The sequence below is a fragment of the Antennarius striatus genome, chromosome 2 (assembly GCF_040054535.1).
Source record: "Antennarius striatus isolate MH-2024 chromosome 2, ASM4005453v1, whole genome shotgun sequence".
In the NCBI taxonomy this organism is placed as follows: Eukaryota; Metazoa; Chordata; class Actinopteri; order Lophiiformes; family Antennariidae; genus Antennarius; species Antennarius striatus.
The window spans coordinates 16,967,302-16,995,000 of NC_090777.1; the positions used below are offsets into that span (position 1 = coordinate 16,967,302).

The window sequence follows — 27,699 nt, forward strand, 5'->3', positions numbered from 1 at the left end:
AAAAAACTAGACAGAACGCAGAGTGCCGAGACTCCACGCAGGAAGCTCAGATCCTCGCTCATGTCATTGCTCCTGAAAGTAGTAGAATCATGCAAAGAAAAATACCCTGTAAGTCATGAATCCTTCTCCTCAAAAACACCATTAGAACTGGATAGATGGATGTTACACTACTCCATAGACATAGTGTCTGAAGACCCTAAACAGAAGCTCAGTGTAGATTTCCAGTTTGAAAAGTTCTATAAATTACAATCACTGCCATTAGATGTCGCACTAGAGCACTAAATTCAAAGAAGAAATTTAATCGGTGATGCAGAAACCACATACTATCTGTGCTGTTCAGTGGCTCAAAATGTAATTTGTCTGCGTCTTGGTCCAAGAACACTTACCTACACAAAATTTCATCTAAATCTGGGGTTGATTGTATGAGTGATGCAACTGATAGACACACAAAAGCAGGAAAAGACACATGTGGAGGTGGAGATGGTAAAAATAGTCTTTACAACCAGTTGTTACTGTCGCTCCCTGATAGAAACACAAAGGCAATTAAGATTCGCAAGACTGAAGCTTACACTGAAACTGGGTTGAAATGATAACATTCCAACATGTATCCAGCATCTATGATAAGATGCACAATATACTGTATATAGATATAGTATAGTAATAGCTAAATATGCCACAGAGTGTGAGGTGGAAACACATATGTTACAGTCTTCCCTCGCTTTTTCTGCAGATGGGCAATGTGCTGGAGCACTTTAGATAAGACAGGCAGAGGTGTGTGGGGAGGGTGAGGCGGGATGGAGGGAAATGAAGACAGCCACCTATTTTTCAATGTCTGCATCATCTCTAGGCTGGCAGGAAGCATGTGCTGTAGCTGTGCATTACAAATGAGAGGAAGCTTCCTGATAAGTGCAATCTCTCCAGCTCTCCCTTCCAGGACTCCAGGCAGTGCAGTCCATTCCCATGGAGGGGCCTCCCTGTTATGTTAGCCAGCTTGTCATGAAAAGTGTGCTTGTATATTTGTATTTTAGTATGCATATTAACTTAATAATTTTGCTACTTGAGTCTAGTATTAATTTTTCCCTAACATTTTTTGGAAAATTTTAAAATTTGATGAAGACAGCCAATAGTCTCAAAATAATAATTTATTCATATTAAATATAGACTACGGTAATGTTTTTTCAAGTAAATTTTTTAAAAAAGCCAAAGGGGAAAGAATGGGAGTGAACAACTTCAGTGTTTGTGAAATTATTTTGCCACAGTCTTATGTTTCATATCTCAACCTAGACTGCAATTCTTGGCTCCTTTCAGCAACAGCAGTCAATAAAAGCCCTCTGGCTTTAATTACTTTTCTGCCCAAACAAAACAAAATGATAACTATAAAAAAAACAGATATTGTGTGAAGACTCCCAGCAAACAGCAACTTTGACAACACAAGAAGGAGTTTAGTGTGGAGTGGGGAGAATCTGCTGCCATCATGGTTTTAGTTCTGTCAGGGACGAGAGGCTGTGCCATTAGATCACCTTTCAACCTCAACTCCTTTCCACTGGCTGACATGGCAACACACCTTTTGATCCTAATGACAGCCACCATATATGTCTGTTATAGACAATAAAAAATATTTTACTATTTAAATTGCAATACATCTTGTACAGTGAAGTTTGTCTTCTATTTTTAAGTCTTCTTTGGCAGTTTGGCCACATTTTCTTAACTTATAATCACAATCTACTTACATGAGAAACAATTCATTTCAATTCAAAAACGTTTTGACCCCAAGGGGAAATTGAAGGCGCATTAAGCAGGATTGGTGCCCAAAAAAATGCATTATGCAGAGAGCAAATACCAGACTTAATTCAAAGAAAGCCAACACTAACACTAAAATACACAATAAACAAATATGTACAATATAAAAAAAGCATGTTCAATGGTGTAATAATAACTACTGAGCTATCACAATATGACACAGTACAGTATGTCTCTAATGTCGTACAGTGTAAGAAACAGAAGTGATCAAATGATCCAAAATGCTGGAAACACAATTATTCTTACCATTATATGTGGGAGATTGATGAGCTTCTCCAAAAATGCACAATAGAGATGACATTAAAAATGGACGGATTTTTTTTTTTTGCCACCTGGGGGCAGCAGTTATGAAAATATAACCACAAAAAGTTAGCATAAGTCTGCGCTGTCATCACATTAAAATATCAACATAATATTCATTTTTGATGTAATTTTCTTTATTTTTGATTAAATTGACTTTGTGTGGTCTAACATATAGTATGTTCAGATTTATAATGAAAAAAAACTTCCTCTTGGGATTTCAACCTTACTAAATGTAAGCATTTCATACACACACACACACACACACACACACACACACATCTGTGTCTTGTAGCATTGACATATCAATGATCCAAGATATCAGCTTGAGATTTAACTACATTATTACCTGAAGCCAATTGAAGGCTAACATCCAAAGTAGGCTATCATTATTTACTTATTGTATTTTCCGACAATTATCAGATTTACATTAAATCAATTTACAGTAACATAATTATCTTTGCAGCACATCACTCAATCATTCACAAAGACTTCATCTACTGTATGTGTATTGTGTGTTTCTTAAAAGCATAATTCAATTTCAAAATGTGTACATGTTATGGCTGTTGAAGCCATTTTAAAGTTCTGTCACACCCGGAAATGGCACAGAAAATATCATCTGCACATCGTTCTAAAATATAAGGGGCAAGAAAACCAAGAGTTTGTCTATTTCAGACTTGTTTGATGTGTGGTTCTGAAAACATCTGACTTTTCTATGTTAACATAGCTGCTGTCATAGTTTCCAAGGAACAACTTATGCATTGTTATGATACTATTTAAGGCAGCCAAACTGAACAAGACAACCCATGCTGAAAAATATTTTTTTAACCTACAAATTCACATGATGACGTGCACTAAACTTGTACAGCTTCTATATTTTGACCTGTCATCTTTGATTTTAATTTTCCAAACAAATGTATTACTTAAATATAGAGTTTAGTCTTATGCAACTATGAAGTACTGTGGGCAACAAACTGAGGCTAATGACAACTGATCTTTGTCTCTTTGATGTGATCTGCACAGAAACATCCATTTTTTGACTGTCCCTCCATCTCAGCCTCAATTCTATCCAACACCCCAAAAACCGCTCGCCTAAAGTTATTATGATTCATTGAATCGGTAAATAAAATCTCCATCCCCGGCCACTGATGTAAATTCCTACTTAAATGTGTGCATTTGCATAATAGTGACTATGAATCAGCTGACACAAAGTTGCTGCCAGTGAATTATGAATCTGATCAGTGTCATTTCCTATTTGTATGATCAAGAAAAATAGCTGAAACTCTCCTCCTAAATAATCCTGCACCCTTTATGTAACAGCTTTTGTACGGTGGAAGCTAGTCATAGAAATGTTCTAATCTCAGCTCTACTCTGAGGACGAAACATCTGTCATCCCTTCTCCTGGATTTAATGGGGCAAAAATAAGAGACTGCACATCTGAGGATAAAATAAATTCTAGAAATTATCAATTGTGAGGAAATCTGTACAGTCATCAGCAGATTTCTCACTATCTTCACGCATTATGTTTTTATGGGATATGATTTTGGTCATATTTTCTCTGTATGAGGGGCTTTGTCTGCATGTAACTTTGCAGTGTGAAGTTATATTCCAATTACTCATACATTTGGTTAGTCAACATGAATTAAATTGTAGCACAAATGTGAAATGCTTCTTTAAAAAAACAATCTTCTTTGTCCATTATGGTGATAAATGACAATTATTTGGCCTTTGGGAAGTTATTTGGAAAATTATTAAATCTGAAGGCAGTGAGTTGTCAAGTACATTTTTCCTACATTTTTAATAATTACTCATATAAATAGAATTATAGTCAGATTAATAACTGATTAAAATTGTTTCCTGAAATCTACCTCTAAAATGTCACCCACAGATTCTTTCATCCTGTGAACTGTTCTTCCCTTTTCCAAGTCTTTTTCTGCCACTCCCAAAAACAGCAGGGTTCAGAAAACAAAGTTGCAAGGGGTCCAGCAATTTGTCAGAGTCCAGTAGCTATGAGGCAGCTGAAATTGGACTTGGCTTTGAACGGGATTGGAGGTCAAAAATTGATAGGGAATGACAGTAAGTGTCTTGAGGGGTAAATTTTTAGATTGGTTCTCCCTCTTCAGAGCGACTGGCAGGGAAACACCAAGAGAGGTTTGATTTTTGGCTGCTACTGGAGACAAAATCAATTAATGCGCTTATTGTTTCCTCAGAATTCTCCTTCAGCCTGCTGGCAGAGGAGGCAAACGGCACAGGCTAGAAGTATCATGCTGATGACAACTCCCGCGCTATTAGGCCATTGTTATATATTATATCTTACGTCTTATATCTTACACTGTAAGGAAAGTGCGTGCAGTCTGCTTTGCAGGATAATTTGAAGAAGAAAAGCTTGTTAATTAAATGCTACATTTTATCCCGACAGAGAGAGAGAGAGAGAGAGAGAGAGAGTGTGTGTGTGTGTGTGTGTGTGTGTGTGTGTGTGTGTGTGTGTGTGTGTGTGTGTGTGTGTGTTTGTGTGTGATGTTTAACTTACTGCAGCATAACAATCTATCTAAAACATAATATCTGTAAAACTAAATGAACCTTCCTGATGCAGAGTATGTTACAATAGGACATAATAAAAACCCAAAAGTCGAACGAGTTAAATAAAAATGGGTATAAAAGAGTAGTCGGGGTCAAAGAAGTGAGCAGCAAGATCTTTTCAAAACAGGAGGCAAAAGCCCACAGCTGTTATTTGTTTGGGACTTGGCAACTCATCCGATGCCTGCATGAATAATTATACTCTCTAAAAACCATTTCCAAGATGTCATGCTGGGTTAAAAGCTTTCCACTCACGGCAGTCATTTGAATATACCTAAAATGAGCAAGTTATTGATTTTAGAATGCTAATGCTGTTGTGATTAGAAATTATTATAAAATTATTTTAAAATAACTCTGTAATCACATCAAGGCCAAACACAGAGGGTTACAGCTTCTTTATGGCTCAGTGCTCAGAAAGCAGCAGAGGAACTCACTGAATATTTTTCAGCTATGGCAATTTCAATCTCCTACGAAATTCCAAACCTGCGAAATGTCACTTAACATACTTCTTTGCAAAAGAGAATTCATAGGGAATTCATAGAAATTCAAATAATTTATTTGAATTTAATATATCTGTAGGAAAATATTCTGTTTTCACTAAAGCAGGGATTGGCTCAGTCAGTATTTTGCCTTGCTGTGATTCCTATTGCCTCAACAGTCTCTGTGACAGCAAAACGCATCCAAGCCAGCACTCAACAGCTGGACCCCAATAAAATCCATTAGAATCAGCACTGTTACTTCTCTGAACATGCCAGGGAGCCATCAGGCTAATGTGCCCACACTGAGATGGTTCTGTTTCTCCGTGGAGATAATCTCCCAGGAAGTACATGGATTTCATGGATTTTATCTACAATCTACGATGTAACAAAACTGACAGATATTGAAACAGCTATCACACAGTGGTGTAATGGATGCTCATTGCATGAGTCCATCCGTCTAGTCAAAGAGAACAACAAAAGAGCATTGACTATTAATTTGAAGAGTTACTCTACTTAAAAAGCTGAAAAGTGGATCCATTTTCTCTCATGCGGAACATTCTGAAGTCAAAGACGCACTCCGTTAGGTTCACACATTATTGAATGCTTGTCAGGATATTGATTAATCTTGGCCCTTTGGAGACCTTTCCTACCAAAGCAGTGCATGAAATTTGTACAGATCTTTGGGTTGGTTGTAGTCTTGTTTAGTATTTGTAGTTCATTCTGCTCACGTCTCATGTTAAATTTTATATCCAGCATTAATATTTTGTCTTCAACCGTATTTCCCTCGTAATTTAATTTTTTGTCTATTTAGTTTTACTTTCCCTTTTTCACTCATTAGTTTGTTGTCCTTTTCTTTTTAGTTTTGCTTTTGAATCTTTTTCTGTTCATAGATTTGCCTGAAGCCTTCGTTTCTGATGATTCTTGACTGGGAGCAGAGCATGTTTTAAAGGTCACTTCTTATTTGTTCAACCTGTTTGGTGTCTTGCATCTGTGTGTCTGTTCTGCAAAGAATATAACAAAGCTAACACACTGAAGAAAATGGACTTTTAAAATCCACCACACTGAACATCAAGCAACTTGTATTTCTTTTTTTGTTGTTGCTTAAGGTACAATGAGAAAATGCGTGCATTTTTTTTTTAAATCAACATGCACTTATGTTGCACTGCAAAGGCAACTATGAGCATCATCAATTAGAAAATTCAGGAAACTTCAAAGACCATGATCACTGATTTTCAATCATACTAAACAAAAGTGAGTTCAAAGTTGCCTAGAAACAAACCATACCACCCAAGCTACCACCCCCCTAACACTAGCACATACACCACAAACACGTCCTCATCTTTATGGGCCATTGATAGCAAATTCATCAGGGGCTCATGACAGTAGTAACGCCTAAACTCTGACTGATGAGGCCAGTCTGCAGCGTCTGCTTGGTCTGGGAGTGTTTTCATCTGGATTAGTTAGTCAATTCTCACGAGAAGAACAATCTCCCCGCATCGCCCGAGGAGATGACAGGGTCACGCCTCATGAAAACCGAAAAAAAGAGAAGAACACAGAAACACACCTTGTCTTGGAGCACTCCATCATAGAAATTAGGCTCTAATATTCTCTGTTAACGGAGATGATGGAGAGATATTGGTATTCAGGATAACACATACAGAGATGGATTGCTATTTATTGATGAGCTAACCCGTCTGATGGTAAGCCTTCAAATCCCTATAGCCTCATTTAATTTCATGATCAGTCTGGAGGTGGAGCATCATAAAAAGAAATAAGGAATGTCAGTGCACCAACACTTTGCTTGGTGTTGAGCATTTGGCATCATTTAGCCCATTACAAAAAAAAAAAATCCAAAATAACATCCATGATTGAAAGGTACAAACTCCTAAATATCAAAATAACAAGAAAAGCAGCCGTTACCAGTCGTTCCCATCAAAGGCATCTTAAATGGTGATGTTGCTGCCTGCATGAGTCCCTCCCTTGTAGCAGGCCAGTGTTGAGTCGTCCATGCTTTAACATCACAGAATCTGACATCCACATGCTGGCAAGCCTATTTCATGCTTCAGGTCCTTGGAGTAATGGGGGTTGAACTTCAGTGAGAGCGGGGTTAGAACGGGGCTCAACAGCGAGGAAAAAGACTGATCAAAGAAAAAGATAGGCCATAATCGCAGCTGCATTCCACTGCGATCTGCATCCAAGGGCTTAAAACCTTCCAGTGTGTCTGCGGATGATATCAGTCACACTAGCCAGAACTTGCATTGGTGTTCTCAGAAAGGAGCAAAACTTCCAAATGTGTGTGTGTGTGTGTGTGTGTGTGTGTGTGTGTGTGTGTGTGTGTGTGTGTGTGTGTGTGTGTGTGTGTGTGTGTGTGTGTGTGTGCGTGTGTGTGTGTGTGTGTGTGATGTTTGTGTGTGTGTGTGTGTGTGTGTGTGTGCCTCCATATAAATTCTAGCGTATATACAGCACCATACAGTACATTCCATGAAAAAGGCTTGTCTATCAAACATCTATGGCATGAAGACCACAAACAGTCTGTTTTTCGAGATTAGCAGCAGAGCTTCCATGTAACTGGAAGAGCTGTTGTTCAGGTCATGAGGGATGAATGGCTGAATGGAAGATAAAATGCCTGTTATACAAGGATGGCTGATGGATGGATGGATGGATGGATGATGGATGGATGGAGCCATTAAATACAACTGGGGGAGTTGGACTGTAAGTAAAGCCAAATGGAAACCGTTCCATGGATGTGATAATAGAGCAAATATTGTCCTTCATGATCTTAGTAGCACAGTGTTAGTTATCACTCTCTTGTGCTCTATTTGTATGTATTCAAGTTGCATTAAATTTTGATCCACACAGAATAAATAGACGGTGTATAGGAGACTGTGATTGCATAAATATGCAGTATTTGCTTGTTTAGCATATTAACTACTAGCCTTGAGTGTACACTACAGTCTGGTGGGTTAATAAATCGGCGCTTCCTCCACAGAGAAGCTATAGCTTATGGTTCCATTCAGGACCGCTTATACCAAACATGATGAGAATGCTAATAGGTTGTATCAGGCCATGCCATAATTGCTGTTGTGGATATGCTTGATGAGCTGTGCTGGAATTATAATGTGAACGCCACCATGTCATCCATTCAGTTGTGACATGAAACAGCATTTACTGAATTCAGGTACACAGGCGTTTAATATTCAGCAATCTGTTTTAACCATTTGGGGACCTTTTACTGTTGCACTTTGCTACTGTGCTGCTGTTGTGTTCATCTTGATTTCCCAGCGTGTTGTTAGGCAAAATGGAGTTGTTGTCAGAAGATATTTTTGCAGTTCATGAAGTTGAGTCGAGTAAATAACAAAGCAACCATTTCTGATGCAACAGGAACAAGAAGCAAGCTGTGTTTGGGGTAGAGATCCATCTTGCTAAGTGGAAGCAGGTAGCAAAGAGGTATGTGTCGGTGCTTGTGTGGTAGCGCAGTGTTGTGTGCATGTATAGCTGAGAAATGATCTTTTGTGCTAAAGGGAAAAGGTGTAGTTATTTATAGCGGGGGGCAAATGAAAGGTTGGAAATAGTGTCACCAGCTATATTTCATCAAGGGCCCATGTACACAAAGTCAGTGTACATGTACTAGGTGGCTTCTACCAGCGCGAGGAAACCCTGTGCTGCCTTCAGTCAGCCAACACAACAAACGTGTGTCTGCTGCTAAAAATACAATGCCACCTAGAAAAGTCACAGAAAGACAACAAAGACACTTAGGCGACAAATAAAGAATGGAGGTCCCAGCTGTCTCCTGACTTAACAAGATCCCATCTATCACTACTTCCAGCTGTAACGAGTGGAAGTGTGAAACTGAGATGTGTTTCATACTTGATTTATCTTCTCAGCAAATTACAGAGAGAAAGTTCTGTCACCCATCCAGGAATCTTTGAAGAGGAGAGGAGGAATGGATGGTATCTGTACAGCAGTCAACATTAGGATCAATCTGATTTATGATGGCGACACCGTAAGCAGCTAAATTAACATGTTTCTTTTGTGTGAATGTGTTAAAACAGAAAAAGAGAGATGGATGTAACATCATGCGGGAAAAAAATCAATCTGAAATCAAAATTCTTTATAAATCATAGCAAATCTGACAAACAATTATTTTTACTTTAGCTTTTCCCTTGACTTAATACCCGTGGGCAACTCATTGTATTCACCTTGTTTCAAATCATCTTCTGCCTTTGCCACAATGGGGGGAAAACAGCCAGCACTGGAGGGAGAGACTCTTGCAGCACGATCAGCGAGAGAGGGCAATCACACATCTACGACAAAACTCTTGCAATCATGCTGTCAAACTGACGTGGCTGCTAGCAGGCACAGGCATGCACACAATGCATAAACAAAGACATAATTTCGCAGATGGACACCTTCAAGGGTATAGACGTATTTAAATGCATTCACTGAGTGAGCCAGCTTCTGTTTTACAGGAAGTGCTAATCCACAGGATTAAACCTCCTGTGACATCTTGTCATCTGTGTCACTCATCTGAGCAACAGCCTTGAGACATAAAGGAGCTACATGACCTAAGTGATCTAAGGTGTACGTCGCTTGACAGGCAGAATTTTGTGGGTTCGGTGCGATCTAACAAGACCAACAGTAGAGGATTTCTGTTATCCTGCTCAGCAATCAGCCGCAACAGTCGACGGATACATGATTGTACCTATTATGTTCCAAGCAAGCCATAATGGAAGCGTGACTAATGGCCAATTTCAGTTTGCGGCGACAGACTTGAGTAACCACAGAGGCTGTGACAGAAATAATAAAAGGTGAGTAACTGAACACATTGTGAAAACACAAGCATGATAAAGGTTAGGTAAAAACAGCCAACCATAGCCACAAGGTGTTTGTTTGCTTTGACAAGACAAATTGTGTCACACATGTGGGTAAACTTCAAAGATTTTTAATGACATGATTGAAAGAACTTCAACCAGTTTTTCATCACTTTTTTGGGCTGTTGTCACAAAAAGTTAATATATTTGAGCTATTTTTAGCTTGAGGGGCAGGTGAACAGCTGATATGCATATAAAAATATATCTAGAGGGAAAAATGGAACAAAAAAACTTCAACATACTATAACCTCACATTTGCAACAGTACTCATCTGTCGTGATTTAAGTCATCCTAGTGAAATAGCCCGGCTGACTTTAGGCCAAGGTTGAAGGGTAGGTGAATGACTAGCATGCAGACAAAAATGCAGGTATTTAGAGGAAAAACAGAATACCTCAAGGTGTTGTCACATTTGCAGCATTTCTCAGCTGTTGTAATTTAATGCCTACCAGTTAAACAACAATTCTGGCTGATGCAGCAACTATTCCTGTGAATGTAGATGCATTCAGTCTAAAAAGTGCAGCCAGCAACCCTAGACCACAATGTTGACAATATAAACAGAGTACAATGCCTTTTTATGTGACCATATAAATGTCACTGCTTGGGTTCCCAGCAGGCATGGGTGAATTCAGATTAAATACTGTGCTGATATAACCTAACATTAGACAACTAAGCACAAAATACTGAATTAACAAATGAGCCTCTGCCCTCATGTTCAAGTGATAACCACTCTGAGATCAGGACAGGTTAAAGTCCCCCAACAGCTCAGCACCTAAACAGGTGAGAGTTCGGCCAACTCACTGTCACAAAATGAAAATGAGGCTGTCAGAATCTCCCCTCCTGGTACCTGTTGTTTTCTGTCTTCTCATTTTCACTGCAAAATACTTTGCAATGGTGGAACTGAATCTCATCTAAAAGATACCGTTGTTCAAAAACAGCACCTGCTCTGTTTTCCACTCACTCACCACATTTTCCTTTTTCCTCCCCACCCGACTTCATCCCCTTCTCAGAGGGGAGTTTTCCAGGAGATTCCAGGATGTGTCAGGAGTGTGCTGGAGACTTTCAACACAAACGCACAGATAAAATCCCAAAACCCTCCTTTCTCAAGTTGCCTTCAGTCAAGCCAGGACCACTTTTAACCTTTCCTCCCCATTAAAATCTGCCTCAGCTGCTGACAGGAAATCCATCCAGCAGCTGCCGCTGTGTCATTCCCCTCTCCCAGTGTACCTGTTCAAACTGACTCCTATGGCTTCAGCAATCCAGTGCAATTGGCTCCTCCCCCTCAATACAAATGGTTTACTAGGTGAGGAAGAGGTGGAGGAGGAGCTCAGTAGGGCTGTCATGATATTCCCACATTTCATACTCATGCCCAGACGGAGGGAGGAGCTCAGTGTAGGTGTTGCTTTACACAGAGGTGAGTGTCACTGTGGGTGTAGTCTGATAGCAGCAGGTAGTGCAGCACCGTCTGCCAGCTGGTGATCTGCCTGAGGGTCTTGGTAACCTGATATGTTTAAACGAACACCCAAGGTGTCATTAAAAACCCTTGAGCGCTACTAAAATGACCACAGCAGGGGAAAACACTCAGTTGAGATGGATGGTCATGTTTTTGTTTACTTTTCTGCAGTCAGACATGGCAGTAAAGGGTGGATTAGATCTGCAATATGGTGAGTTGTCATCTAGTGGTGCATTTGATCCCCCTCCCTCTTGAAATTCTCATAAACCAGATATGTTTACATCTCATTATAAAAACTTTCTTTTATACAATTTGGTTTAATTACATCTCTTTAGCTATCAAGCCCTTCTATTGTGGAACCACCTCCCTTCCTCAGTTCGGGAGGCAGACACCCTCTCATTATTTAAGACTTGATTTAAAACATTTCTTTTTCAAAAATTTTTACAATGAAGACAGTTTAGGCTACTAAATTCTTTTTCTTATAGACCTACACTGCTGGAGACTCAACATCAAGACTCACTGAGCTCCTCCTTCTCTCTGACCTTTTCTGTTACTCCTCCTCCTCTCCAACTTCTCTCTCCTAGTCTCCAATCACATCCTACTAACTCAACTTCTTCCCTGGAGTCTCTGTGCTTTATGTCCTCAGAGGTTTTCTCAGGTTCACCACTCATCCGCCCATCCACTGTGGACCTGCTCCTCCCATCCCACCAGTGTCACCCCTCACAGGGGTCCTGCTGCCTTTCTTCCTCCGTGCCACCATACAGTTATCCATGCAGCTGTAATTGTGCCTTGAATTAACCAACTACATGATTGGGAACATATATTGAAGACAACATTTGATGCGCCTGCATCAAATTGCCTTACTATAACCATAAAGACACTGACTCCATTTGGCCTATCTGCCACTCTCTCTCTCTGTCTCTCTCTTTCTCTTACCCTGTCCTTATCTTCATTTTATTTCTTTTCCACCCAACCAGTCAAGGCAGATGGCCACCCAAAAGAGTCTGGGTCCTGCCTGGAGTTTCTTCCTCAACGAGGCAGTTTTTCCCCACCACTGTCGCTAATCCTTGCTTTGGGGGGTTCAGTTGGGTTTTTCTGTCTGTTAAAGCGCTTTGAAATGTCTGTTGCCATGATTAAATGCTACATAAAATAAACTTCATTGATTGATGGATTGATCTTTAAGTTCCTTGCTTGGCTTGCAAAGCGAACAAACTGAAGTTCACAAATGTGCAGACAGAAGTGCTGTTTGTGCACACAAACACTGCCTGCTTGTTGCGTTCAAGCCATCCCTGTAGTGGCTTGTAGTTTGAAGATTAATGTGAAAGGACTAAAACTGAAGAAAATCCTGATTTTAAACAAAGGGGAGAAGCCTGTTTATGAATGATTCCTCATTCATCGACATGCAAGGTGAAGGGATAAAAACCACTTGAAATACACAAGATAATGAGTCGGATCATAGATGTGTTCCGTTCATCAAGCATATTCACATAAAAGGCTGATTGAAAAGCATCTTGAAGTTGTGTCCTTTTCATTAAAGTATAAGTAAAACTAAACCAGAGTTCTCTGTGGAATCTTCACATTCTCAACAGAACATAATTTGTGTTACTATAAATATTTTATAAGGTAATAAAATCAGATTCTAATGACTAATTAAACATCTGTAAGCTTTTCCTATCTCACACTTCCATATGATCATTCTGCTGTATTTATAACAATTATTATGACCACATGGCCAGTATGCTGCTGCTGCTGCAAATTCAAAATGAATTTGCACTTGCCATAAGTGAAAGGAGCCTCATGGGCATCCTGGTGGCCTGTGCTGAGTCCACATTCTCTTAAGCTCTATTAATCAACGAGGCCACTTTGGTCTCAACCTTATACATGTGCTGCTTCCATTAGAATTGGAAAACAATGCAGACTGTGAGAAGTGATTTAATTAAACTCCATTAAAAAGATTTTAATGTATTCATCGATTAATCGAAAATAATAAATGATCAAAATATACTTAATTAAAAAGCTAATTGGAGCCTCCTTATCTCACCGCTGACCAGAAAAATATGTTCTAGCTGCTGCAGGCCTCAGACAATGTCTTCTGAACACCTATTAACAGGCTGTGAAAACAGTGATAGGGACAGACGGTTTGAATCTTTTATCCCACAAAAAATAATTAAAAAAGATTAATCAACACATTGAACTTTCATTCAGTGGTCGAAAAACCAGTCTATCATTGTTATGCTATTATTTCAAAGTCAATCACAATATGTGCCATAAAAGCTAACTGGGTTCTGTGTAAAGTGTGACATATTATAATCATTCAGTGTTTTATCCCTCCTGCCTAAACAACTACAGAAAATACTCTTGTTGACTATTGTGCTGGTGCACAATGGACAATGTGACTAATTGAAAATTGCCTCCTCAAAGGGGTGTTTGTGGCCCATAGAGGGCTTCAGCTCATCTGCCTTGTCTTCTACGCTCAACTGATTTGCAACAGATTAAAAGATAAAGGGACGGGCTGAGTGTACGATTAACTATATTTTTGAGACGCCAGATGACAGCATGAGTGATTGTGTGAGGAACATGTGTGTGGATGCAAATACCTATTGATCCCACATCAATAACTCCCGTAGGATGTTCAGTTGATACACACACACACACACACACACACACACACACACACAAACAGAGAGAGAGAGAGAGCGAGAGAGCGAGAGAGAGAGAGAGAGAGAGAGAGAGAGAGAGAGAGAGAGAGAGAGAGAGAGAGAGAGAGAGAGAGAGAGAGACTGAGGACTTTCTACTACACAATTGGAATCCAGTCATTGATTCTGGCTCTACTATATTTTCCTCTTACAGTCACAATGCCATTATGTGAAATGGGAACAAATGTCTTTTGATGCCAAAGAAGAAGCCTGCTACAGTGGTTATATTGGCCATAAAGAACATCATGTACTTCTGCCTACTCCCATAAATGGGTTAAGATTACAGACCCGAGGATAAGGATGACTCAGCAATTTCCCCCATTCTTGGAAAGGTGACTCTGATAGAGAATCTAGGAGGGTAAAAAGTGTCACTTATAAAGTGACGCTGTATGTTGTAAAATGAATGCATGTAAAACACTTACTACATGCATGCACAAAAAATTACTTAGTGGTAAATTTCATTTTGTAGGAAGGGGATTTTTCTAAAATAATTTAATTTGAAATATAAGGTCATGCAAGGAAGGAAATGCCATTATTGTCATTCAGGACCAATAAAGAAAGAAGAGAAGACTAATAAAGAAGGGAAATAGCTCGAACACAGAGCAAATGGAAAGCTTTTCTAATATACATACTGTACATACATACATTTTCATGAACCGCCGATGTATCCACCATAGCATATTACGGGGAGCTGGAGCCTATCCCAGCTGGCATAGGGCGTGAGGCGGGGGACACTCCGGGCACAACGCCAGTGCACCACGGAGCAGCCACAAGATTTTCTAATAGATAAATGAAATTAATGATATCCACGTGTTAGGAAATATAGTATATAAGATAGGATGTAAAGAAACAAAGAAGTGATCCAGCTACGGATCAAGACACATAAAAGCAGTGCCAATTAGCTATTTTTCCAAAGAATCAGAGTGCAATGATGTATGTGAATTTTTTATAAAATTGAATATATAAAAAGCAGTTTGGGTGAAAAAGCTTCATGAAGTTATGTGATGCTCAGAGTTGATGAGCTGAGAGCACTGTCCCTGAAATGAAAATCATTGCATCTACAGTCATTTCACGTAAATCCTTAAGTGACAGCAGCACCAAGCACCGTTGCCAAGAAGACATCTGAGTGTCATTGTTAATGTGAGAAAGATGTGGGAGTAAAACACAGACAATTACAGCAAGATTAGAAGTCAATTCAACTTGTGTGCCGGGACACAGACTGTCAACTCGTCACTGCAGAGCTTAGATAGATGGATGGATAGATAGATTATCATTGTGTCTCCCTTATGTTGTCCCTAGTCAGTTTTCCATCTCCATTTTTCCTCCTTTGTGTGCTCTTCTTTGTGCCACCTGTTCTCTATCTTCTTTCGTTACCTGTCTGTATTCAGTCTTCCCTCGTTGTCTATGTTTATGTTTCATAGGGATCTATCCTACCTGTTTTTGGCAGTTGGTTACCTTTTTGGATTGGATTCGTAGACTCACTGCCTGCCTGCTATTTAAAGCATGTCTTTGAGGTTTTTATGAAAACTTTTGGATTGCTTGTCTGATTTATGGTTTTAGTTTATTGAATCACTGAACTGCTCCCTTGTCTCTGGCCATTGGCTGGATTTGGCTCCTCACCTTGACCTCAACTGATGCATAGTTTTCTGTCTGAGGTAATGAGGTAATGTTCTCAGTCTTGTACTGCAAAAAATGAAGAGAGTGACTGAAAACAACCAGTTAAGGAGAAGATTGCTTAATACTAGTGAATTTGTTTTTGTTGTGCAGCATGATAATTTTATTTGTTTAAAAATCTTAAAATGCATTGGATGCTAAGATAAGATTAATACATCTTGGTGAGCATAGGACAATTGGCAGAGCTCGCATACACATTAACTAATGTTGAATGATTCTGTAGAGTTGATGAAAAGGAGCATACAGTTGATCCTGGATGGAGTCCAGGCAGACACTCTGTAAAACCCAAGTGTGCCTGCTCCAATGTTATAGATGAGTTGTGTTACAAAGACGAACACACAAACTGAGATCAACTTTTGGCTTGACAACTTCTTCACAATGGTAGTCACATTGGGTGCCCACATCCACCTCTCTGTCAAAGTCACACACACATCCCCCTGTTGAATTAATGCTCAACAACACTCGCTGACGCGGCTCTCACTTTAGGGACAAGGGCAAGATTTGTAAGACTCAGGGTCCAAGAGCATCTAACGGGACACAGTAAAAACGTTTTCAAAATACTTGTACTGGAGGAGAAAACTCCTTCCAGGATCCATACTAAATGAGAAGCTGGTTTTTATTTCATAGCCAGGTAGGAGGTGGCAAAGAACCAGGCCTTGAAAAGTCAGCAACTTGACAAAATCTTTAACCAGTGGTGTCCAACAAACAGTAGGTGTATGTTTTTAAATACCTATGATAAAAATCTAAGTCTGAAGAAAAGATTAAGTACATTTGAAGTATATATGAGGTGGTCTTGTTCATCTATTATTACATTTAATGTAAAACATGATAAAGCATATCTGAAGCATGGTGTGTAACATACTGCAGCATAAATGATAGAAAGTATCACTTTTGGTTCCATAAAAAGTAAACTTGCATGGAACATATATTTTAATAAAGTATACAAACATATCTAACATGTTTCTGTGACTTCGAAATATGACATTATTCAGCAAATTGAGGGCTTGCTCTGCTGTCAAGGGTCACTGAGTGCAGATTTGTTTGTGGTCCATTTGACGAAAAGAGAGTGATGCGCTTTCAGAAAGATTTCACACTCAGTCTGGCATCAGGTAATGTTGGGAGACCCATTACACACAACCATCACTGAGATGAAATGAGTGAGAGATAGTGTGCTTTGGATGGACATCTACTAACATATATTTTTAAACCTGCATGTCTACCGTTTATGTTTAAAAGGTGGTCTAATCGAACAGCACAGCTCCGGACCTAATTTGGACCACAATGCAGCTCTTTGCAGAGCTAAAGGTAAAGCTTTAGAAGGTCTGGTTATTTATGTACGCCTTGATGGTGCAACCTACCATTGAATGGGCTTAGATAATATAAATGATATACTGTATATAATAAAAAAAAAGAAGATGAAAAGCAACAAGGTTGAATAACGCTTGTCTTGATGACTGCTTAAATTAACTCTTGACAGTTGTGACCTTATGACTTTTAAGTTCCACTTGTAAGCATTCCCCTTTAATGGAGAGAAAAAACACTCGGAATGCTGCTCAGCTCCTGTGTCACTTTAGGACAAAGCAAATAGACATGGATGTGAATATTTTTGGCTGATTTTGATCACAGAGTGCGCAAAACCTCCAAAACTGACTCCGAAGGAGAACAATATCTGTATATTGCTTTAGAGAATAATTAAATGAGTGATATATCTAGCATAGCTCAAGCTACAGCCATTATAACTGAGCTTGTCTGGGTAGCTATTTCTAATGTACATAAATTACAGTGGATTACTGCTGGTGGCAATTTAAGCGGCACTCTCCCAATGGCTGTACGAGGTCTTCAGAGGAGGTAGGTGTTTTGGAAAGTGTCGGCATATGAGAAAAATGCACTCCCCAGAGATCACTTTGCATATGCACCTCCACCAACACTTCCATCCTCACATCCCCCATTGCAGGTTTTTTGTTCTTTTCCATCTCCCTCCCCACCCTACATCCACCTCCCCCCACCCCCACCCCACTCTACAGTGTTCTCTCTTCATCTTACATTTAAAGGTGACACTGCACATCTTTCACCTTGTCGTCCTCATAGTAATATTCACTGTTTTCCCCCTATCCTCCTCTGCCTCTCCTTCTATCTGGACATCCTGTTTGACCTCTTTTCACTGGCCTTCCTTGGTAATGTACTGTATAGAGGCAGCACCTGTCTCCATAATGATACAGTACTCACTGCTTACATTTGCTTCCCTTCTTCTTCCTTGTCTCTTTGTCTCTGTCTCACCCTGGACCCTGGGATGAATTTGCTGATAACATCCCCTCAGCTCACCAATCTCACTCTGATGAAACCTCCGTTGATGTGCATGGCCTTGGTCACTGCAGGAATGGTTAGTAAGTGGGTCTGAGTTCTGCGTGAGTCTGCACATTTTCTGCACCCAGGAAATGACACTGTGTGTGTGTGTGTGTGTGTGTGTGTGTGTGTGTGTGTGTGTGTGTGTGTGTGTGTGTGTGTGTGTGTGTGTGTGTGTGTGTGTGTGTGTAGAAATTGTTGTAAATATATCTGATCCCTATAAATTCCTATAAAATTCCATAGCCCATGTAGTTATGTTCTTTACAAATATCATGTCCAAAGTATCAAAGTTGAGTGGATAACTGAGTTTTTTGAGCTGTACAGTACTTCAAAGAGCATTTATTTAGTTTATTTTTTGGGGGGACATGTTATTACAACAGACATTACCACTACATCTCATTTGCAACATCAACAACATCCCAAAAATTAAGGGCTGATGGGTGGAAGCCATTTGACTTGGGTATTTCGCGTCCCCAGAATCAACAAAACACCTCTCTGATTACAATATGTTTTCAACCTATTCATGCAATACATTTTCACAGTAATTCATTGTGGCACATTTTTTGTTTCAATAGACGTATGTGTCTTCACACTTCTTCATCGAATTTAAATAAATATTGATTGTCAGTCAATTTTAAAAACTTAGAATGACTTAGATGAAGTTTAATTGTAAACTAAATTATTTTTATTCACTATTACTAAAGACATGTTGGAGTACACTATTTTCAATTTAAATGCAGCTCATAAAATGGAAGCACTGGAGTACATTTACCTAAAAACGGTACTTGTCCGGGTACTTGAATTTATGTAGCTCTCTGTCACTGTAGATCAGAACAGAAAGGATAAAAACCTCATATCAGGATAACCAAAAACCCAGAAACTTTGTTCCACTGCTTTTGACGAGGACTTGAGAGGCTCGCACTATCACTGAAACATTGACAGATGCTAATAGAAGAGACGACAGAGCTGGCAGCCAAATAGACCCAAAGCAGGACACTTTAATGAGCAAAGATTCCCTGGGTGACACCAGGGATCCATAGTGGATGTGGCAGCTTTACAGAAGTCACAAAATCCAAGAGATTTGTTTGTAGTGGTGCCACAGATAGCTACTGATTATCTGCAAGGCTCCAGCCCCTACAAAGACACTCTTGTCATAAATGCAGGAGAACATGGTTTTCCATGTAGACACTAGAAAAATGTCTGTGGGACCCCTTGTGGGACCCCTCTGTCACCTTCTTCAATAACAGTGTGGGAATAAATACAGACTTTAATGTGTACAGGCTACTTTTGGGCAGGCGTTATAATATCAGACCACCAAAAGAAGAATGGTGGGTAGATGGTGTTCCCTGTTGACAGGACCACAGTCTAGACAGTGGAAGGTATGAAATGTATACACAAAGAAAGCAGATAACTAAGCCAGCTGAATTGAACATTGTGAAAAATGCCACTATATATTTTTACATTACTGTTACAAATACAATTTAAACATTTCTATATCCTTTTTTTAAACATTTTGAGTCAGGAATATTATTTGTTCAGTGTATCATTACTCTGAAAAGTGAGAGTTATCATTTGTGCCCTGTCGGTCTTTCCAAGCATGAAAGTACAGCCTATTCTATTGTCTTATTTAAAAATGCTGCCTGTGATTTTTAAAAAAAAAATTTTATACAAAAGCCTCCCTGGGTCCACAAGCAGCCGTTAACTATAATAGTGTGTAATTGATGCCCACTCTTACAAAAACTGGTGCTCTATCGATTGGAAGTGATGCAAACCATACGTGCCTCTTGTGTCAGCTCTTTGTGAATGAAATCCAGCTTCATGCAGCTACTTAATTTCCACAGGATTGTATAAAAGGCCGAAAAATATATTGTTTGTGCATTAACACTGCATTGCTATCACATAAAATAGTCACAATGAAGATGCACAATGTTAGGAAAGATATGTTAAATACCTCAAGGGTTCTCATTCTCCCCGACTAAACAATGACAAATGTCTGTATTTAATAAAACTGTTTCATCTTGTAGATAAAGCACACGGCTAAAATGTATGCTTAATGCATGACACTGACGTCCATTTCCCAAAGGCCATTGGTTATTTTTTCCAAAATACCTCGACACTCATCTCTGAATAATAATTGAAAACCAGAAGTTACTGGGACCATTTGTGGTAGAAACAGGGAAAAGTGATTTGGCTTGGAGGAAGATGATTTCTAATGAACTCTAAAGGACACAAAATAATGGACACTACTAGCTGGATGTCTGGATGTAATATCACAGATAACGAGATGTCTGTGATATTACATGAATAGAAGTGTTTTCCTTATATAGTACCACGTACACCTATTTGCCTTGCCACTGCATCCTTTCATACAGGCAAAGTAGGAATAAAAACACTTTTAAGTGAAGAAACTTCTGTGTAGAAGTCCTTATCAGGCCTTACCTTTGTCTAGGGAAGCCTCCGGAGAGTTGAAGTCCATCAGGCTACTGATTTCAGTCTTGTAGCAGAGGTCGGTAGTCGGCGGCTTCTGCCTCAGCTGAGAAGACGGATCTGTGAGAACGAGCAAAGACACATAAGATTGATTTAACTGACAACATTAAATTCATTGATTGAATTTACAGTTAAATATCCCTGCTGGTACAACTCTCCAAACAGGAGAAAATCATTTCTGCCAAATTTGAATTGTGTATTGTCGACACTGATTACAATTATTTTCTGTGTGAGGAGAGTGTCAGTGGAAGTATGAAGAATTGAATTAGTGAGGCTGCAAATGTATGTCTGACATTCATAATGGAGAGAAAAAGTCTGTTTGAACTGAAACGGCATGAATGAATGTTCAGTCATCATGAGCACAAGTTTTAGTCACACACAATGCCTGAAGACATTTGGGACTCAATGATTAATGCTCCACACCCCTGTATCAACACTCTCATAATGAACTTTTACTCCTCACTCCTAATATTGTAAGCCCACAGTCACTTTCCATTCATCAAAACAGCTAGTGTCTCTGGGGGAGTATGAATACACAACTGTAGTGGAAGCATGTGAGTGCCAACACAACCAGCAGACAATAAGAGTAGCAGCAATGAGAGATGGCTGCATATAAATGTTAGCATTTTTACGAGCAAAATCTGATTTGATTTCTGGTGAGGTTCAGTGACTCCTGACACAGCTTTGCAAAGCCTCACTGATGGCATGCAGTGGAAGCATATTGAACGCATTGCACCAGCTTTAATAGAAGGTTTTTTTCATCTTACATACACATTGCAAGCTTTATTCCATAGCAAAATTTCCAAAAGGTCAGTCTACATTTTTGAAGAAAGGAAATCTTTGGCTGTCAAGAAATGAAAAGGTTTTCAAAGAGCCAAGATTCTGCTCAGACACAGTCACATTCATATGCTGACTACATCTCCTCCATAGCATCCTTCAGCCTATGCTCATCTCTGGCCTCCTCAGTTCAACACCCACCTAATAAGACGCTTTTACTTGCTGAATTATTTGCTCAAATTTAGCACAGATGTGTCTGGGTGAAGAGCTTGAGGTCGAGGCATCTGTCATTATGGGGAGATTAGTCATCACCCTTGTTGAGCTGGACTTTGTAGGGATAGAAATAATGACCAGGCTGTGTGTTCCCACCCATAGTGATTGGTAAGAGCTCAAGAGGGCTGCTTTTTAAAGTTGCACCAAAGATTTTTCCATCCAGCTTGGAAATGTATAATTTCTCTAAACATGCCAACAGTGCAACCTTTGGAGAATAGTTGTCACTTTTTTTGAAAAAATAAAAAAAATCACAGCAGAACTTAACTTCTTGCCTCAAGCTGGTGCTGCCCTGCAGCCTTTTGGAACGATTCTAACTTCCCTGCATGGCGATCTCAACAAGCTCTAACCAACATTGACAAATTTATGACAGAAGAGAGATGAGTTTGATGGAATGAATGCAAAAGAACAAATAGAATACACTATGATGGCTGCATGGTGGAGAGACAGAACAACAGCTGATAAGGACTCGGATGTGCGATGTGATATTTTGTTTATTAGAAAACTAAAAGATCTGGTAAAAAAAAAGAGCTGTTGAACCTAAGATGAATGAAAATAGCACACGTAATTTCTCATTTCTCACGTATCGATTTGACAAGAATTTGGAATTAAATCATATGAAAGGTTTTCTGTAGGCAATCACTGCCCAAGAGCGATTGTTGACTGAAAAGCCAAGACACTAATCATAACTAATCATATTCTTGTACAATTCTGATGAATAGGGTAAATTATGGAGAGATTACAGATGTTTTCTTTACTGAAGTCTATCTTTCTGTTTTTCAAAAAATCTTACATCTTGGAGCTTTAAGAAACAATTTTTTTAATGAATTGTGTTCCCTGGTAGATCAATGTGATGCCAGGTCTACACTCACATTTGCTTTAGCTTACAGTTGTGATAAGTGCAGTAAAGTCCATCCATCCATCTATCTTCCACTGCTTTTCCATAGTCGGGTCGCGAGGGCAGCAGCATCAAAAGGGAGCCCCAAACTTCCTTTTCCCCGGCCACATCCACCAGCTCTGACTGGGGGATCCCAAGATGTTCCCAGTCCAGTGTTGAGATATAATCCCTCCACCTGGTCCTGGGTCTGCCCCGAGGTCTCCTCCCAGCTGGACGTGCCAGAAACACCTCCCTAGGGAGGCGTCCCGGAGGAAACCACACCAGATGCCCTAACCACCTCAACTGACTCCTTTCCACGCGAAGGAGCAGCGGCTCTACTCTGAGCCCCTCGCGAACAGCAGTGTTTCTCACCTTATCTCTAAGGGAGACACCAACTATCTGCCTGAGAAAGCCCATTTCCACTGCTTGTATCCGCAAAATCGTTCTTTCGGTCATGACCCATCGCTCATGACCATAGATGAGGGTAGGAACGAAGATTGAATGGTAGATGGAGAGCTTTGCCTCTCCGCTTAGCTCCCTCTTTATGACAACAGTGGGGTAAAGCGACTGCAATACCGCTCCTGCTGCCCCAACTCTCCGTCCAATCTCATGCTTCATTGTTTCCTCACTCGTGAACAGGACCCCAAGATACTTAAACTGCTTCACTTGTGGAAGGACCTCATTCCCCACTCGGAGAAGGCAGTCCACCTGTTTCCTGTTCAGGACCATGGCCTGTGGACCCACCACCCGCAGGACAGACCGATGGGGTTGGGTGTGCTGCCATATGGGTGGCAGTGACGACAGGGGGTCACGACGGACCAGACCTGGGTGGCAGAAGCTGGCTTTGGGGACGTGGAATGTCACCTCATTGGTGGGGAAGGAGCCGGAGCTTGTGTTGGAGCTGGAGCGTTACCAGTTGGATCTGGTGGGGCATAGCCTTGGTTCTGGATCCAAACTCCTGGAGAGGGGTTGGACTTTGTTTTACTCCGGAGTTGCGTCAGGTGTTAGGCGCAGGGCGGTTGTGGGGATACTCACAAGCCCCCGGCTGAGCGCCGCTGTGTTGGAGTTTACCCCAGTGGATGAGAAGGTCGCTTCCTACGCCTTAAGGCTGTGGGAGGGAAAACTCTGACTGTTATTTGTGCGTACGCATCAAATATCAGTTAAGAGTATTCAGCCTTCTTGGGGTCCCTAAATGGGGTCTTGATGGGATCCCTGCAGGGGCACTCCATTGTTCTCCGGGGGGACTTCAATGCACACGTCAGCAATGATGGAGACACTTGCAGTAAAGTGTGTTGAATAATGTGTGTGAATGCTTATCAATGAAAATGGTGTGTTTAATGCCATATTGAGTTATCAAGCTGACAATTGTATTCTGAAATGCATTTTGGGTCATCATCCATGCTTCTAAATCAATGTCATTTTTATCACACTGAATATTTGTGTCTGGCAATGTTTAAGTGCTTCATATTGATCCTAAAGTCTTTTTTTCAGGGGAAGTAACACAGCAGACAGATGAGCAGCGGGTGGGAAAAAAATACTGAATTACAATTCAGGGTCTGATGACATATAAAGGCTGTAGAAATTATCAAAACCATAAAGTCTTTCCCTGCTCTGGCTCCCTGCATTTGCTACCTGTTACAGCTAAAACTGCATCAACATTCATCAGCTAAATAATCTTTTGAGATGTTAGATCAATATTTTTTTCTCTCTCTCTGCTTCAGTCTTTCTCAGTCCTTTCCTCATTTTTCTGATATGCCAGCAGGAAGATGACCCGACAAAAACAAAATCTGATTTCAGTTTTTAACCAGCGTAGCACACAACTAAAGGAAAAAATAATTCTGCTGTGATGATTTGACACAGATACTAAAACTGTTGCACACTAATGATGCAATTATCCAAATCCTCATGTCTGTGCCAGATCTTTGCTTACAACACAAGAACACACATTATGATTTAACACAGCTCCTGAACGTGCACTGCTCTCTGCTCCGACTTCTTCCCCAGTAGTTCAAGTCTTCAAATGACGATTGTGACACCAGGAATGCCCTTGTGGAGAGACTATCATAACATATTTAAATTTTTGAATAAAAAAATATTCAAGACCCACAGTTCCTGGACAGGGACCTGAGAGATCAGGTGGAGAGAGCAGAATGTCCCACTTGTCTTTGAACATGGCCGTAAAAGGATATGACCGTGTTACACTGAATGAACAATTGTACAGAGCTACTCTTATTGAAGATGGAACATAATGAACACTTCTCTCTGATTAGCACACTTTTTAAACTGATGTTAGCTGTTATAATCTTTTAAATGTGAGTTGCAGGAGCAAATTCATCTGAGAATACAATGCTAACTTTAAATTGGCTTATCATCAAAAGCCACCTGTTGTTCGACAAAGGGGGACAAATCTCCCACAAAAAAAAAAAAAAAATCCTCTCAGAATAACAGCAGTTGAGCCGTCTTTACCCCAGATATTCTGGGGGGAGGTTGTTATCAAACTCCAGACTTCATTGTATATTTTTTTACAAAACTCATGTGTGATCAAATATTTGGCATAAATGCACAACTTTATTTTTTATTTAAAAAAAAAAAAATCTGAAGTTATTGACACACTGTTGACATATTAGTTTGGCTTATATCGTATGTTATTGGTAGCTGCTGCTTCATTCATACTTCAGTTCGAGGTATGATTTATTGTATTTATATATGTCTAAATATCCATAGGACGGACTGACATCCCCTTGTATGCCCACATTCATTCATTCTTTCATTCATTTTCATGTACCGCCGCTGTATCTGCCGTAGAGGGTCAAGGGGAGCTGGAGCCTATCCCAGCTGACATTGGGTGTGAGGCAGGGGACACTCCGGGCACGACGCCAGTGCACCGCGGAGCCACATACAAAGACATACAAACATGCACACACACACTCACTCACTCCTACGAGCATTTTGGGACCAGCCAATCAACCTGAAGTACATGCTTTTGGACATATTATTTCTTAATACAGTGATTAGCCTGTGAAAACTGTAATAATTAAGCGTGTCTATTATTTCTATAACAGTTCTCAGATGGTTCTCAGCTGTGAATACAAACACATGTAAAACATTATTATTTTCACTTTCTCTCTGCAATGGCAAGACAGGTCAGAGAATGTGTGGCTTTACTCTCAATTGAGTGAGGTTAGGACAGTGTTGGGCTCCCAGAATTCCTTTTTAATGTCTCTATAAACATACCGTTTCAATCTTATAATCCTCTTAAAGATCTACTGTACTTTCAGATTGATATGTGTTTTTGTCTAGTGAGAGACTAAGAATTTTCTGTATGTCTAACAACGTGATAGACCTCCCTCAGTACCTACATTGCTAATGGGTGTGTGCACTCCTGTCTGCTCTTTCACTCTCATTTGAACAAATGAACAAGGTATAATGGCATCACTTGACATTGAATGGAAGGCAATGATACCCACTCTATAGAAGCAGAATGATTGAATAAAATCTCCTATTTAGATCTAGTAGCTTCACTTAAGCTCAACTTGTAGATTGCTGCGGATGCAGCCGTAAAGAGCTGTACACCGAATGACTACTATATAAAACTTCCCATACTGTATTGCTCTTCAGTTTGAGTGTTCCAACTGTCTTAAAGGGAAGATAGAGAGGAATTACTCGCCTTCATGGTCAGACAGTTCTCTCCTTCTCTGCATCTCTTACTCCTGTCACCACCTCTCTCCCTCAAGTAATCTTCTCTTCCTCAGCCAAGTGAATCCAAGACTCCAGCATCACCGCTCCTTTTCTCCTCCTCACTTTCCATCCCTTCTCTGTCATCATTTAATAGGGTTCCCCAAACTCTTTTCTTGCCTGCGCTCGCCATATTTTATCTACTGGCATTGTGCAGAAAAAATACCGTGGCTGGAACAAAACAAGGCCCTAATGAGTAGTGGAGGTGATTAAGGGAAGAATAGACAGTGCTGCTGGAACCTTCATCGAAACGCCCATGTTCCCCAGCTCGGTCTGCAATCTGCAGATAGCCAGTTCCTCTCTTTTCTCAGGTCTGCCACTCGCCTTTAATTGCACTGACATTCTCTGGTCCTGAGGCTGCTGGACTTGTGATAAAGCTAGTGTATTTATACATTAATCACCAGCAGCAAGGATGGGCCTCTGTTCTCCTATATCACCTGTCTCAAGACTGCAATTCAAGGTCCCCTATAAATATCCGGCAGACAAACAGACCTATTGGACCAATCATTAACATGGGCAGCTAGTACTAAACGTTTAGCCACCCACGCTAAAAATCCCTGATCTCAGGATAACTCTCTGTCATATCATATTGTAATGAAAGGATGCCGAATGTACTAGGAAAGACATTCACAAGAAAAGTGGTAGCTGGGGATGTTATTAGTCAGCGCAGGGAGGGCTGGGGAGAAAATGAGCTGCTGCCCGAGAGCTTAGATAGATAGGTAGGTAGGTATGTTGGTAGGTAGGTAGGTAGGTAGGTAGGTAGGTAGGTAGGTAGGTAGGTAGGTAGGGAGGGTCGCAGACGGACAGAAGGAAGGACAGACAGAAACACAGACAGACAGTATCCCAAACTGGAAAAACACCTGGAGAATCAAGCTGGCAAAGACCAGGCGCCTTCACCAAGTGGGGTGTGAGGACAACAAGAAGGATAGTCATTCAACTAGTGGACGGTAGTCATTCAACCCAGGAGAAGCAGTGCGTGTGCGTGAATGTCATTTTCACAGCCACCAACCGAGGAATGAACACATCACCGCTATATGCAGAGTGAAAAATGGTCAGTTCACTGAGCTCTATGTCAGACCCAAAATCGGTGCCTACAAACACTGCAGCTTTATAATGTCTTAAGCATGGTCACTTTATCATGTCCCTGAAATCAGACGCCTTTAGGAGAAGGCTGTGTGACAGTTCTTATCAGGAAATTGAACAGTAATGAAACATGCACTTCCTGACACCCTGCTGCATCAGAATCTCATTCGATAGACTTTAAATAACACTTGAATTGCACCCTCTCCAACATGTTCTCAGATTTACTGAGGATTTCTCACAGCTGGCTTCAGCTGCACTGCTGATATCCTTTATGAGACAA

At 40.3% G+C, this 27,699-nt stretch overlaps 1 protein-coding gene across 1 annotated transcript in view; it reads right to left on the bottom strand.

The window, feature by feature from the left end:
* Positions 1-27,699, bottom strand: part of kazna (kazrin, periplakin interacting protein a) — a 180,277-nt gene that overhangs the window by 33,891 nt on the left and 118,687 nt on the right. Inside the window, exon 5 of the mRNA XM_068306210.1 lies at positions 20,630-20,737. Within this exon, the coding sequence (XP_068162311.1) occupies positions 20,630-20,737 (108 nt within the window). The remainder of the gene's footprint in view (positions 1-20,629; positions 20,738-27,699) is intronic.